Raw genomic sequence first — 19893 nt, forward strand, 5'->3', positions numbered from 1 at the left:
TTATTTATTTATTAATTTATTTTCGATCTAATTAACAACGTTTTAAAAAGTTACTCATAGTGCCGTAACACAATATAGAAAAATATATAAATTCATACACAAGAAAAAATTAGCAAAATCAATATCGAGAAAATGTTATGCAGTAATATTTTTAATTTTAATAAAAAATAAATAGGAAAATAAAATACATCAATTGATACAGAAAATAATTTTTATTATTTTAAATTTCCTGCTCGTGTGTTAATTTATTTTCTCTGTTAATATTCATTTTAGAATTATTAATTATTTATTTATTTTTTTTTACTTTTATTAATTTTGTGACAAATCCATTCTTAAATATATTAAATTTATGTTTAATTCATTCTTACGTAGTTTCTAATCATTTTTAGCTCTCTTTAGTAAATTATTAACTTTTTTAAGGTTAAGTATTTGATTTTATTTTTAATTATTTATTACTTATATTTTCTTTTTAATCTAATTAAATATATTTACGATAAGATTTAAAAAAATATTGTGTTTAAGACCGTGGAATAAAATATAGTTTTTTTTACAAATAAAGTTAAAGGGAAAGTATATTAATTATTAAACAAGAAAAAGAACACAAAAACAATAAGAAACATCCATTATTGCATTTTTTATATTTGTCAATAATAATTATTTGTGTTAAAATTATTAAATTTTTTTTCTTTTATAACTATTTTTACAAAATATTTAACTTTTTTATGGCACAATTTTTTTCCTTATTAAATATTAATTAGTATTGGTTAATTTATTTTAATTTCTGAGTTCATAAATAATTATTTATTTATTTATTTATTTACTATTTGCTTGCACTGTTTTATATTCTTTCATATTTTTGTTGTATATTTATTACAAAATAATTAGTTTTTCCTTAGTAAAATTTTTATAGCCGAGGATTTGGAGTAGTCGATTATTTTTATTTAATTATTAACAGTTCTTAATGAAATTTCTTAAATTAAAGGACAAATTTCCAAATTAATAAACATGAAGAAGAAGATGAAAAAAAAATGAAAAATTAATATAGGGAAAATGGTATATAGCAATATTTTAAATTTTAATGAAAATATAAAGTCAGCAAAAAAATTTATTGCCAAAATATTGTATTTTAATTAATAAATAAATACAAAGAATACGAGTAATGAATATAAGAGTAAAATTGAAATAAAATTTAATAATATGGCCTCAAATATTATTTAATTAAAAATTTATTATTTTTCTTTTGTCTTTATTCTTTTTAGAACTTTGTTTCTAGCTATTTATAAATTTCCCTATTTTTCTTTAAGCACTTATTTAAAATTGTTATAACAAATTTTTTGTTTGTGTCATTGTTTCATTAATTCTTTGTTTATAAAATGTAATCTATAATATTAAATTTTGTTTTTTGGAAAAAAAATATTTATTAGCAGGTAATGTTTATTGTTATTTTTAATGTTTTTTTAATTCCGTTTTTTCTTAAATGTTTTTATTAATTATAATTTATTTATTAATTTTTTCTTACTGCTTTATATTCTTTCTTATTTTTGTTGTTTTATTTTTACATAATATTTAATTTTTCTTCAGTAAAATATATATAATAATAATTCGTATATTTAGCAAATTTGCTACATATAAATTACAGTGTATTAATATAATAAATACAAAATATCTAAGGATTTAGAGTAACCGATTCTCTTTCTTTATTTATATATTACAAATTTGTTTTTAACTCAATATTTTTTTAAAATAATTATACTAAACTAAAAAATTATAAAATAAGAATAAGAAGAGAGTAAAAATATTTAATAATCAAAATTTACTTTTAATCATTATCTATTAAAAAGATACCAAATAATAAACAGACGCAAAATTAATAAAAAAAAAGAAATAATTTAGTATTAAAATAATACCACTTAAAAATGCATTAAAAATAAAGAACAAACAAAAAAAAATTAAGAAGAAAAAAATATTATAAAAGCAATGAAATGAAATAATTAGAATTTAGGTGACGAAGGAAAAAGAGTACCCGAGATAAAAATTAAAAATGTAATCAAATATATTTACGTAGGCAATTAAAAAGGTAAAAAGCAGCATTATTTTAAATTTAAATAAAAAATATTTAAAAGTACGCACAAAAAAATAAATGACGAAAAAAATTAAAGACTGATGAATTAAGCCAAAATACAATGTAATAATTTTGCTCAAATATTATTTAATTAAATGTTTATTTCTTGTCTGTTATTTATTCTTTAGACGATTTTATTTCCAAAATAGAATATTTCTTTTACTATTCCTTTGTTACGCACTTGTTTCAACTATTTTTTGCAAATTCCTTTTTTGCCAACGTTTTATTAATTTTTAGGTTCTCGAAGAATTTTTTACTTTTATGAAATTTGTTTATTTATATTAACCACATCTTTTTCTTTATGAAATTTTTTTTATATTTGCCTTTAACTATATTTAAGCCTCCATTTTTTTTAATTATCTCTTAATTCTTATTCATGGTGTAATTAGTTTTTTAAACAAAATATTAGTTATTGTTCTTTATTGCTTTTTTGTAATTATTTTTTTAATTCATGAGCATATTATCCAATTTGGAATAATAACAATATTTAAAGCGTTTTATGTATGTATTATAAATTATTTCCTCTTACTGTTTTGGATTCTTTTTTTATTTTTATTCCTTATTAACAACAATGAATTCTCCTTCAGTAAAATAAATAATTTAATAAATTTTGATTTAGAGTATGTTGAACAAAAGTAATTAAATAAAAAGAGATAAAAACCAGAAGGGAGCAAAAAAGATTTAGTAATTAAAATTATTAATTATAAGTAAGAAACTTATAAAAGGATGCCAATTAATAAGAAAAATAAAAACCACGAAAAAAGGAAAATAAGTTAGCAGTAAAACATTAACACTCACAGACATACAAATGAGTTAAAGAAAAAAATAATTTATTTTGTAAAATAAGAAAGAAGGAAACGAACTATACAAGCAATAAAATAAAATAACTAAGGAAAAAAGATTGCGAAGTAAATAAATTATTGAATGTAGATACTTACGTCAGCAACCGTAGCGGCATTACTAATGGGTTGCACGAGTTTGTTATACTTGGGGCAATTTCCCTTGACGTGTTTCATTCCAACCTGAAACAAACGAAAGAATAAAACTTAAAAAAAAATACACAAAAAATTAATAAAAAAAATTAAAAAAACGTTAAATAAAAAGTACTCACCCGAGCATTCTTAGGGTACAGCTTCTTCATCTCCCTTATTAAGCTCTTGTTCAAGTTCTCCATTAAAAACTTCAACTCCATGTCGGCACTGGTACTGCGGGCGTGACGTATCGGTCTTGCAACCTGCCCGGAACACGGATTATGCCAGAGGTCAAAGTTCGATTGGGAAGTTGTCGGGGCAGCCAGGCAACAACTCAAAGTCACTAAGATCAGAACGGATATTTTTGCACAGGAAGCTGAAATCAAGAAAAATGAAGTCTAATTAGTCAAAAGTCTTATTGCATATAATTAATGTAAATATTTTAAAGACATTGATTCTTCTTTCTGCGTTGCACTGTATTCTAATTTATTTATATTTACTGGAATGTTAACGTTTATTGGAATTATTTATTTTTTAATTTGTATTTTGTTACTGTTCTTCGATAAGTCCATACTTACATTCATAATTTTTTTTCGATCTAATTAAATACTCTTGTGCTAATTTATTATTCATTTTAGAATTATTAATTTTGTGACAGATGTTGAATTATTTCACAACATTTTCTTTTTATATTAATTTTATTTTTAAGTAGTTTAAAAAGTTTCTAGAGCAATTCAGCTCTCTTAAGTAAAATTTAAAGTTGTTGAGGTTAAATATTACATTTTATTCTTGTATTTTCCATTATTTATTGCTCTTTATAAGTTCTCAAAGTTGGCATTTCATACCGTGGAATAAAATATAGTTTTTTTTTTACAAATTATGTTAAAGGGAAACTACACTTACTAAACAATAAAAAGAAGACAAAAAAAAATGATAAAAAACATCCATTATTGCTTTTTTTATAATTGTCATCAATAATTATTCGTTATAAAATTAATATATATTTTTTCCTAAAATGCTATATTTTAGTTTCTAGGATTTTAGATTTAATTATTTACTTAATTATTTGTTCGAATTAGTTTATATTCTTTCATGTTTTTGTTGTTTATTGCTTACAAAATAATTAATTTTTTTTTAGTAAAATTCATGTAACAGAGGATTTAGAATAGTCGATTTTATTTGTTTTAATATTAACAATTTTTTCTTATTTAAATTTCTTAAATTAAAGGAAAAATTTATAAATATAAATAATTATTATTTTATTTATTAATTTATAAATTATTAAATAAAAAGAATATAAGAATAAAATTGAAATAAAATATAATAATATAGGCTCAAATATTATTTCATTAAATGTTTACCTCTACTCTTTTATTTATTCTTTATAGGAGTTTATATCTATTTATAAACTTACAAATCCAAGGTATTTAATGATTACAATATTTAACATATTGTCAATGATTGTGAAGAAAATAAGTACTGGTGAACCTGATGTTAAATAATATAATCTGGATATTTCTTCCTTGAACTTAGATGATATCAGTCAATGTGAGGCTTATAAACTGATTGAAAACCTCCAGCTAATAAATATACTGATCAGCAATTAGATTCAAATATTGTATACAATTCAAGCATTGTATACTAAAACTGCCATAATTACTCTATTCAAAGACCGACATCCTAAGATCTTGTTACTCAGTGAAACTCGCTAAAATCGCTATTTCTACGATAAATAATAATAGAACTAGACGATTAATTGCTAAATATTTGTATTCTGAATTGTATCATTCTACACAAAAACAAGATGCTGTCTTTATTCAATTTTTTGAAGACTACCTAGACCAGATGCTTGATTTTAATGGTATTAATAATATTTTAGGCGATTTCAATCTCTATTTACTCAATAACTCATTTTATGCTTACAAGAGCAAGGATTTGCATATATTGAAAAATCGCCTTCAAGATTGGTCACTTCTTGACTATGTAGTGAATCCAAAAAACTCTTAAAAGATTAACGAATATTAATAGTACACCTTAAAACACCATCATTTAAGAAAAAGCTTTTATTATATCGATTACTTATTATTATTATTTTTGTCTTTCTGTCATATGGTTAAATGCACTCAATTACCTAGAATAAAAAAAAAAGATTCTTCCAGGCATTTGAGTGGTACCTTCTTACTCTCCCTCTGTCTCTTTCGCTCTCAAATAAATAAATGTACTTAACTGCCTGAAAGAAATAGAAAGATTTTTCCAGGCAATTAAGTGGTACTCTCTTACTCTTTCAGATGATTAAATGCACTTAACTTTTCGAATTAGTAAGAATATTCTTTCATGAATTGAGTTGAACTCTTTTAATTTTTTTCTCTTTCTGTCATGTAGTCAAATAAATTATTCAAGGGATTCTCCCAAGCAAATGGTTTTAGTTGAACTTTCTGACTATCTTTCTCTCTCTCAAATAGTTAAATGCACTCAATTGCCTGGAATAATACAACAAATTTTCAAGCAGTTAAGTTGGAGATTATTACTCTTTTCTTTCTCTCTTTCTATCATGTGGAATCATGCTAAAAAAAATATTCTTCCTTGAATTAATAAGAATTTTCTTTCATTAAATTAAACTGAACTTTTTTAATTTTTTTCCCTCTCTGTCACGTAGTCAAACGCACTTAATTACCTGGAATTAAACAAATTTCTTCCAAGTAAATGAATTCACCTGAACAGTCTTACTATATCTCTCTCTCTTCCTCTCTTAGATGGTTAAATGCACTCAATTTTCTGAAGTAGTAGCACAATTGTCAAGTAGTTAGGTTGGAGATTATTACTCTTTTCTCTCTCTATTTCTAATGTGTGAAAATGCACCACAGTGCCTAGAATTAAAAAAAATCTTCTATGCAATTGAGTGGTACCCTCTTAGTCTCTCTCTCTCTCTCTCTCTCGTTGATAAATAACTGTGTCCAACTGTCCAGAAAAAATTAAAATATTTTTCCAGGTAATTAACTTATGCTCTCTTAATTCTTCTATCTCTGTCTCAGATGATTAAATGATTGCTTGTAATTAATAAAAAAAATTCTTCCAAGCAAATGAATTCAGTTGACCTTTCCGACAATCTCTCTCTCTCCCTCTTTCTCTCTTTTAGATGGTTAAAAGCACTCAAATACCTGGAATAGTAAAAAAATTCTCAAGCAGTTTAATTGAAGATTCTAACTCGTTTCTCTCTCTCTTTCTGTCATGTGGAGTAATGTACTCAAGTGCCTGGAATTGAAAAAGAAATTTTCTAGGTAATTGGGTTGTACTCTCTCTGGCTGTCTCTTTCGCTCTCAGATGATTAAATGCACTTACTTGACTTTTCTCTCTTTTTCTGTCATGTGGAGTAATGCAGTTAAGTGCATGGAAGTAAAAAAAAAAAGACTCTTTCAAGCAAATGAATTTAGCTGAACATTCTTGAACATACTATCTCTTTCTCTCTCTCCCTCAGATGATTAAATGCATTCAATTTCCTAGAATAGAAACAAAATTCTCAAGCAGTTGGGTTGGAAATTATAACTGTTTTCTCTCTCTCTTTCTGATATATGAACTAATGCACCCAGTGCCTGGAATAATAAGAAAATCTTCTAGGCAATTGAGAGGTACCATCTTAGTCTCCCCCTCTCTCTCTGGTTGATAAATAACTGTGCCCAACTGCCTAGGAAAAATAAAAAGATTTTTCCAGGCTATAATAAGCTAAGCTTTAATTAAGTTATACTCTCTTACTTCTTCTATCTCTCCCTCAGATGAATAAATGATTTTAAAAAACTTTTCTAGGCTATTAAGTCGTATTCTCTTACTCTGTCAGATGATTAAATGCAATCAATTGTCTGGAATAATGCAGAAAATTTTTAAGCAGTTAAGTTGAAGATTATTCCTCTTTTCTTTCTCTCTTTCTGTCATGTGGAGTAATGCACTCAAGTGCCTAGAATTAAAAAAAAATTCTTCCTTGAATTAATAAGAATTTTCTTTCATTAAATTAAACCGAACTTTTTTAATTTTTTTCCCTCTCTGTCACGTAGTCAAATGCACTTAATTACCTGGAATGGAACAAAAATATTCTTCCAAGCAAATGAATTCAGCTGAACATTCTTACTATCTCTCTCTTTCTCAGATGGTTAAATGCACTCAATTTCCTGGAATAGTAACACAATTTTCAAGAATATTACTCCTTTCTTTCTCTCTCTTTCGGATGTATGGACTAAATAAAAAGATATTTCTAGGCAATTCAGTTATACACTCTTATTTCTTCTATCTCTCTTTAAGATGATTAAATGATTGCTTATAATTAATTAAAAAGTTCTTTTAAGCCAATGAGTTAAGTTGATCTTTTTGACTATCTCTCTCTCTCTCTTAGATGGTTAAAAGCACTCAATTACCTGAAATAGTAAAAAAAAATTTCAAGCAGTTAAGTTAGAGATTATTTCTCTTTTCTCTCTCTCTTTCTGCCATATGGAGTAATGCACTCAAGTGCCTGGAATGTAGTCAAATGCACTCAATTACTTGGAATTAAACAAAAGATTCTTTTTAGCAAATGAATTCAGCTGATCATTCTTACTATCTCTCTCTCTCTCTCAGATGGTTGAATGCTTTTAATTACCTGGAATAGTAAAAAAAAATCTCAAGCAGTATAATTGGAGATTATTACTCTTTTCTCTCTTTCTTTTTGTGGTGTAGCCTAATGCCTGGAATTTAAAAAAAAATTCTTCCAAGCAATTGGGTGGTACTCTCTCTCTCTCTCTTTCTGATAAATAAATGTACTTATCAACTGCCTGGAAGAATTAAAAAGGTTTTTCTAGGTAATTGAGTTGTACTTTCTGTCTCTTTTTTCCTCAGATGATTAAATGCACTTAACTTGGATATGGAATAAATAAAAATATTCTTTCATGAAGTTGAGTCAAACTCTCTTTAATTTTTTTCTCTCTCTATCAGGTACTTAAATGCCTGGAATTACTTAAAAAATTGTGTGATTGTTGGAATGGAGTTGAACTCTCTTAGTATCTCTTTCTCTCTCTGTGTCAGATACTTAAATGCACTCAAGCGCCTGGAATACCAAAAAAAATTCTCAAGGAATTGAAATGGAAATTATTACTCTTTTCTCTCTCTTTTTTTGTCACGTGGTCTAATGCACTCAAGTGCCTGGAATAAATATTAAAATTTAGTTTTTCAGCTATTGGGTATTAAAAGTTATTGCAGATTAGACTGGACCCCAAGAAACATAAAAGCTAAATAAGTATTAAACAAAGACTGGTAAAAGCATTCCGAAACTCTATATCGGGAGATAATTTTAATAAAATCCTTTGTTCAAAATCAGACTATGGTGCAATAAATTTAAACTCCTTATAGCCATAAAAAATACAACAGTATCTGGCTACCTATAATCCCATTAGCAAATATTTTATGGCAGATTAAAGGTACGTTCGGTACTAATCCCTCCCAAATAAAATGCACGTCTTTCACTTTTGGGCACTTGTTTTAGATCAGAATAATAAACTGCCACAACCATCACGAGTGTTTATACAAAACTTTTACAATAGTATTAACAATTTCCAATCTTTTTTTATATGTTTAGTAATGTGTTCAATTTGATGTGGGTTCCATAAGGTGAATACTAAGGTAATAAACAGATTCAAGTAGGTGTCTCTCTATTTTTCGAATAATTGATTTGGAAACAAGTAAGCAAATGTTGTTTCCATTATTAAAGAGGAATTTAAAAATGTGGTACTAGTTGTTTCATTATAATTAGTTTTTGAGAGTTAAATGGCCCATTTAAGGGACTGCCACTTGTTACATTAGATTTTTCTCACTGTATGGAATATAAAATGAAAAATATTAAAGCATCTTGCTTGAACGTTTCTATTGATTCTGAATGTAGAACTTTATATGTGATTAAGCGAGCAATGAAATCCCGATTGTTTTGTTAAAGCGACCTCTTGGTTGCAAATTTACCACATTTTTTTTTATAACAAAAACAAAATATCGTAAATTCATCAGAAAAAGGCATGTACGTGTGGCGGTAGATGAGTAATATGTTAGCGCGACCTACTTGTGATGCTCATCTCTCTTTGTCTCAAAACGGAAAAATGTAAAAAATGACTTTTTTTCTTCGTCATCGTTGTTCGACTGCGAATTATTATATTTAAGGCATAGTTGAAAGTATTTTTGGGTAAGGCGTTAAAAATAGTGACATTTTTTGGCCGGTACTATTTTTACCATTTAGGATGTTAATGTTGTTATATTTAGATGAAATTCGGGTCAATATGCGATAAATTAATTTTATTTTAGTTTTTCTTAGGAATCAAGTTTTTGCGCACTTAAGCCTAATAATATGTCAGGAATTTTAATAATGTACCTGGAAATTGGCCAATTTATAGTAAATAATTTAAAGTTTTTATGAAAAATTCATAGTTTTTAAAGGTAATTAGGATGAACGTCAATGTTATAAATATAATTTTATTTTGATCACTAAGCTTCGTTTAAATTTTGGGAATCAATAGTAAAGGGATATTTTTAAGGTGAATACTTTAATTATTTAAGGCTCAAAGCAATTCAATCAGAATTTTTGAAAGTATCGCTATGTTTGGAGTCTCTCTGATCTTTAAAGTAACTGCAACATTTATTGGAAATATTTCCTAAAACTGTCTAAAATGCCTAAATTTATAAATCAAATGCCAAAAATTAAAAAAAAATTCACGATTTCTTCCAGGCACTTTAAGTGAAATTTATATTTCAATTCAAATATAACTAATAAAATTAACCTTGTTTGAAAGTACCTCAACTGCCTGGAATAATAAATTAATTTACTACCCAACTGCTTGGGATCAAAGTCTGAATTAAGAAAAATTTTAAAAACTACTTAAGCCTAAAAATAAGAAATCTCTAACTCAGGCAGTCAGCAACCCAAAATCTAAATAAAATATTTAATGATTGTATAAAAATAATTCATTAAACCTAGTTAAGATATCAAATAGTTAATTAACTGCCTAGAATTAATGAATTCATAAGTTACTTGCCTAAAATTGGAAAAAGTCTCAAGTTTCTGAAATAATAAAATCGTCTCAGCTGCCTGAAGTCACTGACTCAACTGCCTAAATAAAAAAACATTTAGACAATTGAAGTGCAAGGTTTTCTTTAAATCCAAATACGAATGACGAGTTTACCGTTGGTCGATAATCACCTAATGCCAATTCATAGGTCTCAAATATTGGCATTGCACCTTGGAATTCATAATATATATCTGCACAAACTCTTTCAAAAAAGCTGAATCCTTGAATTAATAGTGGTATGAAGAGCAAATGAAGAAATGTGGCTTTTTGAGGTAACTAGATGATGTTTCGCATATATACAGCGGGCCTAGAGCGTCAGCAGTCATGTAACGTTTTATTGATGACTTATTTCGAAAACAAACAATCTACTATCTTCTAGTAAAGATATATTTCCACTAACTCAGTATTGCTTCATTAAAGCCAAGCATAGAAGGCTTATTCAGCTTAAAATCTCATAGTTTACACAATGAATCGCATGAAAAAACTGCAGAAGTATTGGTTCAGACTAAAGTATTTTGAAATAAAAGAGACTCAGATTATTAAAATTATTTAAAAAAAATCTTGTCTAAAATCATCGACTTAAATAATCTTAAATGCCTGGAATAGTAAAATCACAATAGCGGCCTAAAGTCTCTGGCTCAGCTGCATATCAATTAATATTTAAAAAAAAAAAACCTTATTCCAGGCAGTTGAAATGAAATTTTCCTTTAAACTCAAATACGAGTGACGAATTAACGTTGATTAAAAGTAGCTAACGACAATAGCTCAATTGCCTGGAATAATAAATTGATTATTTATTTAACTATCTGGAATAGAATTATGAACTGCGTGAAATTTAAAAATCGTATTGTCTTAAGTGCATAAAGCTGAACATAATTTTGATGCGTAAAATCAGTTACGGCTTAACTATCTGGAATCAATGAATAAATTCTAAAAAAAAAATTGCTTAAGCTACTTTCCAGAAAGTACCCGTTAAGGCATTGGATATCTAACGAATGTTCCTTTTTGGAAAAATTGGCTATCCTATGGACATATAAATATTGTCCGAAGAATATTCAATAAAGAGTGAAATGACACACTTTTGGATATCCTTTATTCGTCTTATAATGTAAATACACAAATACAGAATTTCCTTAAATTTAAAGAAAGGAAAATATTTAAATTAGTAAATACAATTCATTCTTTATTAAATTTTATCCTTTATTTTCACATCGGAGCCATCGGAGGTAACGCTTTTTTAAAGAATTACTAAAATCCATAGACTGAAAAGCAAGATTTTGTCTCTTATTAGCAAGTAAATATCTTGGTGTTTTTAGCATTTCTTGAAAAAATTACTAAAATCCTTACACTAAAAATCAAGATATTGAAATTTTCCTCACTGGAGTGCCTGGAAGAAATAAAATAATTTGTCTCTTAATGGCAATTAAATATCTTGATTTCTAGTGACTGAAATATTGCAGTTATTAATTTCTGGTATACTTTTACTGTTTTTTAGCATTTTTTTGAAAAAATTACTAAAATCCTGACATTAAAAATCAAGATATTGAGATTTTCCTCACTGGAGCGCCTGGAAGATATCAAATAACTTGTCTCTTATTGACACGTAAATGTATTAATTTCTAGTAGTTAAAATGTGGTAATTATTGATTTCTAAGATACTCTTATAGTTTTTTAGCATTTTTTGGAAAAGTTACTAAACTCGTTACACTAAAAATCAAGATAGAGAAATTTTTATCACTGGAGTGCCTGGAAGAAACAAAATAATTTGTCTCTTATTGGCACGTAAATATCTTGATTTCTGGTAGCTAAAATTTTGTAATTAATGATTTTTGGTATACTCCTATAGTTTCTTAGCATTTTCTGAAAAAGTTACTAAAATCCTTACATTAAAAATCAATATACTGAGATTTTCCTTATTGGAGTGCGTGAAAGAAATAAAATAATTTGTCTCTTAATGGCAATTAAATATCTTGATTTCTAGTGACTGAAATATTGCAGTTATTTATTTCTAGTATACTATTACTATTTTTTAGCATCTTTTGGAAAAAATACTAAAATCCTTACCCTTAGATTAAAAATCAAGATATCTAATTTTTCTCACTTGAGTGCCTGGAAGAAATAAAATAAGTTGTCTCTTATTGGCACGTAAATACCTTGATTTATAGTAGCTAAAATGTGGTAAATATTGATATCTGGGATACTTTAATTGTTTTTTAGCATTTTTAAAAAAAAAATACTAAAATCCTTACACTAGGAATCAAGATAAAGACATATTTATCAGTGAAGTGCCTTGAAGAAATAAAATAATTTGTATTTTATTGGTAACTAAATATCTTGATTTCTAGTAGCTAAAATTTTGTAGTTATTAATTTCTGGTATACTCTTATAGTTTTTTAGCATTTTTTTAAAGACTTACTAAAATCTTTATACTAAAAATCAAGATATTGACATATTTCTTAATGGACTGCCTGGAAGAAATAAAATAATTTGTGTCTTATTGGCAAGTAAATATCTTGATTTCTAGTAGGTAAGATGTTGTAATTATTGATTCCTAGGACACTCTTATGGCTTTTTTAGCATTTTTGAGAAAATTACTAAAAGTTTTGCTTTAAAATTCAAGATATTCAAGAGTTCAAAATTCAATAATAAAAAAAATTCAAGACATTGTTGGCTGGACTGCCTGGAAGAAATAAAATATTTGTCTCCTATTCGCAAGTACATATCTTGATTTCTAGTGGCTAAAATGTAATAATTATTGACTGCCAGGAAAAACATAAAGCGCCAAACTTCTCAACTGCCTGGAATCAAGGTCTTAATTAAATAAAACTACCTAAAAACTAAAAATAAGGAATCTATAAATTAGTCAAACCACTACCTAAACTGCAAATAAAATTTTGTAAAAGGGAAAAGTTAAAAAAATGTATTCTTACAAATTACTATAGTTCATTCGAATGTCTTTATTATTACAAAATTTCCTAAGCTACTATAATGTTTCTTCTCATTGGATATTGCATAAGAAGTTAAATTAATTAAGACAAACCCTAACATTCAAGACATCAATAATCTAGGAATCTTTTTAAGGGAACCACTTACTTTAAGTCGCAATATCTCGAAAATTAGTCAGACGATCTGTATAAAGTAAAAAACGTAATATTCACGGAGATATTCTCTATAAATTGAATTGTTTTAAGGTTAAGAGACTATTTCAGTCAGAATTTCCAAGAGTATCATTGTATTTAAGTATTGAGGTCCATCCGGTCTTCAATGTGCCTATAAATTTAATAATTGATAAAAGTTTTATGAAATTTTATTTTTTTTGTCAAATTTTTTTTAAATTTTAGATTTTAAAGTAATTAAAAAAATATTTAAGAAAAAGGGCAGTATTTAAAAAAATATGCTATAATCAACTAATGTATCAACTATTTAAGACTTTATTTTTTTTTCATTGAATTTATTTAAATTTATACATTGTTTAAGTACCCAGACTTTTTTTATATACTACCATATAAATTAATTGGGTTCATTTACCGCCAAAATAATAATAAAAAATGATTGAAATAAAAATTAAATGCAAAAAGCGATAAGAAATTGATTAATTAATTGCTTAAATTAAACCAATATTTAAAAATAAATTTATAAACATTTAAAAAAATATAGACTCTTGAGGACGATGAAATTAATCATTTTCTATTTATATGCAGATGACAATAAACCTAGTTTTACTGGCTACAAGAATACTTTCATAAGAATCAAGAAAAGTATGAAAATCCTTACCCATATCACAGTAAGGCATAGTCCAAAAAAACGTTAAAAAAAAAACAAACTCGTCACTACTACTAATAAAACCGTACACACGTCATAACATCACCATAACATTGAGCACGTCATATAAAAATCAACACATCACGATGATGACTATCACAAGCGATCGATCTAATGAACCATAACGTGAAAAACGATAAAGTACCAACCACACTTTTAAGTCGAGAGATGCTGATGATGATGATGATGCTACCTGTCGCGAATTTGGTTCGACGCGGACTGACTACAAAACGCCGGTGGTACCTCACTACTAAACTACAACTACAACCTTTTTCCGCACACCAGAGGGAGGCTGTGACGACGATGGGATTTCGTACAATTGAGCAGTACCACACACACACAGGCCCAGCCTCCCGGTGAATCGCGTTGGTACCGGGAGTTGAGACGATTTGGCGTGTCGTACTTCTTTTGTTTGTCCGGTCCACCCTGGTTGGCCAAAATGTGTTGGAGAGTTTTCTTTTGTTTTGGTGGTGGGTGGGGTGGGGAGGGTTGCTTGGCATCTTGAACGAGGGTGGGAGGAGGTGGTGCACTTTGATTTTGACTGAGCTTCAAACTTTATAAACATTATGGTGACGAAATGGTGAAGGAGCCACTTACGTGTTTAAATGAGTCCATGTTGGATTTAATTGACTCCATGACGAAAAAATTTTTTTATTAAAGATCTTTGGTGGGTTAATTGCTGCGACAGTTTTAAGTTAGAAAAAGCAGACTGCGTCAGTTGATTTTCTATTGACGTACATAAGAAATTAATTAAAGGAACTTAATAAAAAATTAATTAAAAATTTGTTTTAATTTTAAAAAAAAATGAGCTGAAAAAATTTGTTGCGTGGACTTTGGCTACTGTAGAGTTTTAATGGTACAATAAAGCATCAGAGTCTAGAAAATGCTTAACGTATTAATTTGAGGTTTAAAATATTGTAAAAAAACAATAAATTTCTAGAATATTCTAGTAATAATTAAAAAATAAAATGAGAATAAATTTACAAAAATTGTACCAAATATGCATACAACCATCCAATTTACGATATATAATGAGATACTTGTTCAGGAACTGCTTCAGTTGATCATAATTTTAACTTTTATTCACCACTGATTATCAAAATTTATATTTAGTTTGTAATCGAGGTTTATCTTTTGGTTTTTCAATTACACTTTTTTTATGTGAGTTTTTTAGCGACTTAATAAAATTAATGACTTAATTGTTAATATATTTTCATGTATAATTGGAGTTTTCCATATATGAATGGATGAATGACTAAAAAAATCAATATTTTTTTCAGCTTATAAGGTACCGAATATATACTGAACTAAAGGGAATATTTTTATAAAATAAATAAATAAAATATTCAAAAATATGTTTTTAAAAAAAAGTTTCAATTGGCTATTTTCAATACCAGTAGTAAAAAATAATTTTTTATCTTCAAGGTGAGTACTCACATATAACTCCAAAATCTTAAAAAATAATAAGAATATTCCTATGAACCAAAAAGCAGAATATTTTCAGGAATATTCTCGACAAATGTTGTTTAAGGTTAAAGGCAATCCAAGGGAAAGTTTAAGAAATATGGGCCTCTTTTAGTAGTGGTACCGAAAAATTAAGGTTAATTTTTAGGGTGAGCACTTACTTATTTAAATAACCAATATGTCAAAAACTAAAAGGAATATTTTTATAAAATAAAAAGTCAAATAATAAATGGAATATTCCTTCCAAAACAAAAACCATTTTTTTTTAAATATTGGCCTCTTTTGGATTCTTGGCTTCTTAATAAGTCGTGGTATTGAAAAACGATGTCTTTTCTTCAAGCTGTGTACTCACTTAAAAATCTAAAATCTCAAAAACTTATTGGAATATTTTCATGAAATAGAAAGCAGAATATTCTCAGAAATTTTCTTAACAAATAATATTCTAGGTTCAAGGTAATTCAAGTAAAACTTTAAGAGATATCGGCCCCCTAAAGTAGAGGTGTCGTAATGTTGATCTTGAAGGTGACCACTCACTCCAATGTCCAACATTTTGAAAACTAAAGAGGATATTTACATAAAATAAAAGAAAAGAATATTTACAGGAGTATTCCTTAAACACTTTTTTTAGGCTCAAGCTTATTTGAGATTTTTTTTTTAATATTGGCTAAAAGTAATGGTTTTGAAAAACCGAGGTCTTATTTTCAAGGTGTATACTTACTTGAAAGTCTAAAATCTCAAAAACTTATAGCAATATTTTCACAAAAAAGAAAGCAGAATATTCTTGGGAACATTCTCGACAAATGCTGTTTAAGGTTTAAGGCAATCCAAGGAAAAGTTTAAGAAATATGGGTCTTTTTTAGTAGTGGTACCGAAAAATGAAGGTTAATTTTTAGAGTGACCACTCATTTTAATAACCAATATCTCAAAAACCAATAGGAATAATCTTATAAAATAAAAAGTCGAATATTAAATGGAATACTCCTTTCAAAATCTTGTTTAAAGTTTAAATCAATTTAAGCATTTTTTTTAAATATTGGCTTTCTTAAGTCGTGGTATTAAAAAACGATGTCTTTTCTTTAAGCTGTGTACTCACTTAAAAATCTAAAATCTCAAAAACTTATAGGAATATTTTCATGAAATAGAAAGAAGAATATTCTTAGGAACATTCTTAACAAATGATATTCTAAGTTAAAGGCAATTCAAGTAAGATTTTAAGAGATATCGGCTCCTTAAAGTAGTGGTGTCGTGGTGTTGATCTTGAAGGTGACCACTCACTCCAATGTCCAAAATTTTGAAAACTAAAGAGAATATTCTCATGATCCAAAAAAAATTGAATATTTAAGGAAATATTCTTTTTACACTTTTCTTAGGTTCAAACTGATTTAAGATTTTTTTTTAAATATTGGCTACTTTAAGTAATGCTATCGAAAAATGATGTCTTATCTTCAAGGTAAGACATTGAATCTTGAAAACTCATAAGAATATTTTCATGAAAGAAAAGACAGAATATTCCTAGGAACATTCTCGACGCTCGTTGTCTTGGGTTTAAGGCATTAAAGTAAAAGTTGAAGATATATTGGCTCCTTAAAGTAGTGGTGTCGAAGAAAAAAGTTTGATTCACTCCAATATCCAAAATCTCAAAAACTAAAGAGAATATTTTTATTAAATGAAAAGCGGAATATTCAAAAAAATATTCTCTTAAAATTTTATCAAAGGATAGATTTAAGCATTTTTTTTAATATTGGCCTTTTAAGAAGTAGTATCGAAAAACGATGGTTTATCTTCAAGTTTAGTATTCACCTAATAATCAGAAATTTAAAAAAAATAATGAGAACATTATTCTGAAATAAAAACTGAAGTATTCTCAAGAATATTCTTGACTAATGTAACTTAAGGTTTAAGGAAATTCAAGAAAAATTTAAAAAAATATTGGTCCCTTAATGTAGTGGTGTCGAAAAATAAAATTTGACCTTAAAGGTGACCACTCAGTCCCATATCCAATATCTCAAAAACTAAAGGGAATATTCTCATAAAATAAACAGAAAAATATTGAAAGGATTATTTTCAAGAAATTTTCTTAAAGGTTTAAATCAATCCAAACAAGAATTTCATAAATATTGGCTTTTTAATGTAGTGGTGTCGAAGGACGATTAAAAGTTGGAAACCTCAAAGGTTAATAGGAATATTTTGATAAAATAAAAAGCAGAATATTCATAAAAGTATTCTTGATAAATTTTATTTAAGGTATAAGCTAATTTAAGTAAAACTTAAAAAAATATCAGTCATTGTTAGTAGGGGTGTTAAAAAATGAATGTTTGATCCTTAAAGGTGACCACTAACTTAAATATCGACAATTTTAAGAAGTAATGGGAATGTTGTCATGAAGCAAACCTAAGCATGTTTCATGAAATATTTCTAAGAATTCTAGAGAGGGTTTTAAGTCAATTTAATCAATAATTTGATAAATATTGGCCCTTAAAGTAGTGGTCTCAAAGGACGACATAATAAGTATATAATTAAATTATAGCGGTCAATTTTCATTCCAATATATCCGTCTTAATCCGGGGTATTATAAACTGTTTTTCAATTACGCTATCCTTAAGTTTTAAAACCCTTTAGTAAACAGAATCGTATATGATATACATATTTTATATAGTTTAATAAATATACATTTAACGATAATAATATATGATGTGTTGATTGAGTAGTTTGAGATATCACGAGAAAATGTACCATAATTATGCTTTTCTCCTATAAGTATACAAACTATGGAATATAAATGAATAAATAATAGAAAGTAAATAGGGATATATCTATGAAAAATTAAACGAATTCAATTTAGCTCATTTTCAGACCTATAAATTTTTTTTATTTTTCTCAAAATACAATAAACCTATTTACTTTTCCAGATCGGTTTTTCGCAAGAAATGCACTAAATTATATTAACATCAAAATTAAAAATGCTAAATGTTGAAAATATTTCTTCTGTAATTTTTTTTTAAATTTTTGTTTTTAATTTATAGCAAACTGATCATTAAAATAACGATACAGTGACCCAAAAAACACTAAATAAAATCAACGCGATTTTTCCACATACCTAATCCACTTTACTAAGCCACTTAAACAGACAATATATCAACAGCGATCTCTATACTCAAGATTTATCTGATACCTTTCAAAACAACTAAATTAAGGACCACTTATCGTCGCTTTTACTTTCTTTTGGCATCTTTTTTACTGTTCAAATACAGGAAAAATAAAATTATGTATTTTTGTGTAATACCACTTAACTGTGAGATCTGGACTTAAACGTAAATGACGAGGTCATCATACCTGTAGCATTAGAAAAACCAGATCAATAACCCGCGAGGATTTTTTTTACGGTTCAGCCCTATCCAATTTCACAAATTATGCTAAAAATTGACTCATACTTGTCGCAGATTAATATTGATGTACCTGTCTCCTTAAATTAAGAGCTTTTAAATATGATGTTTGAATAACGATTTGTTTTTGTCTGTAAATGCGAGTTCGGACAAGTTTATTTAGTATAGTACCGTTATACCTGAGTAGGTATTAGTATGGATTTAATAGATAATAATATAGATCTGGAATGATCTAGATATGTTTTTTTTTAAGTATTGGTGTTTTTGGTGTGACTCAGTTGCAGATAAGCGATAAGGATTTTGGGACATCACAGAACCGTTGACTATTTTTAGAAATGATTTCCTTACAATAAGATTTGTGAAACAATAGATATAATGTAGTTAATTTTAGATAATTACTGATGATCTTATAGCAATACGAGGTGTCACGAGTCACAACGAAAAGATAAAAAGTCAAATTTGATAAAATATGTAAAACTGCAACCGCAATTCAATTAGGAAGGAACATTTTAAAGGAACCGATAAAGATAGAAATTACTGAAAATATAAAGCTGAAGAAAGAGAAGTGAATTATCATAAATTACACACTTTTTCAGTTAATTTATTAAAAATTTATAATTATTTTGACAATTCTGTAAAGGGAAGTGGTGATATAGATTAGGATGATAATGGTGGAAAAAATGATGACGATACTCCAGAATAAAAGTTGATGCTCATATCAAAAATTTAAAGTTTAATAAAAAAGAACAGAAATTAGGAGGAATATTGAAAACACATTGAAAATATTTTTTTTAATATATTAAAAAAAAAATAATGAAAAAATATAAAAGAATAATGATAAATACGAAAAAGAATTGGAAGTTACAATGTCCAAACGAAATGCTCGAGACAGAAATACAAGAGAAAGAATTAACATGAGAACAAGTATATGAGGGTAATAAATTCGATCACAAGTGACAGATAAAGAAAAAAATTCTGCAAAGTGAAAATTTACAAGAACATGATGAAATTGAACAGACACTAAAATATTATATTTTAGATAAAAATAAATTTAAGATAAA

General features: G+C 26.9%; 1 protein-coding gene across 2 annotated transcripts in view; it reads right to left on the reverse strand.

Moving 5' to 3' along the window:
* LOC126733995 (uncharacterized) overlaps window positions 1-19893 on the reverse strand; it is a 30551-nt gene that overhangs the window by 2439 nt on the left and 8219 nt on the right. Inside the window, exons 1-3 of one of the 2 annotated variants that reach the window (XM_050437503.1) lie at window positions 13938-14236; window positions 3234-3469; window positions 3061-3144 (exon numbers count right to left, since the gene is read on the reverse strand). In XM_050437503.1, the coding sequence (XP_050293460.1) occupies window positions 3061-3144; window positions 3234-3469; window positions 13938-13956 (339 nt within the window). In that variant the 5' untranslated portion in view covers window positions 13957-14236. Of the gene's footprint in view, window positions 1-3060; window positions 3145-3233; window positions 3470-13937; window positions 14237-19893 lie in introns of those variants that run through there. The other variant, XM_050437502.1, reaches the window with a different exon arrangement.

This window comes from Anthonomus grandis, chromosome 3 (genome assembly GCF_022605725.1).
Source record: "Anthonomus grandis grandis chromosome 3, icAntGran1.3, whole genome shotgun sequence".
In the NCBI taxonomy this organism is placed as follows: domain Eukaryota; kingdom Metazoa; phylum Arthropoda; class Insecta; order Coleoptera; family Curculionidae; genus Anthonomus; species Anthonomus grandis.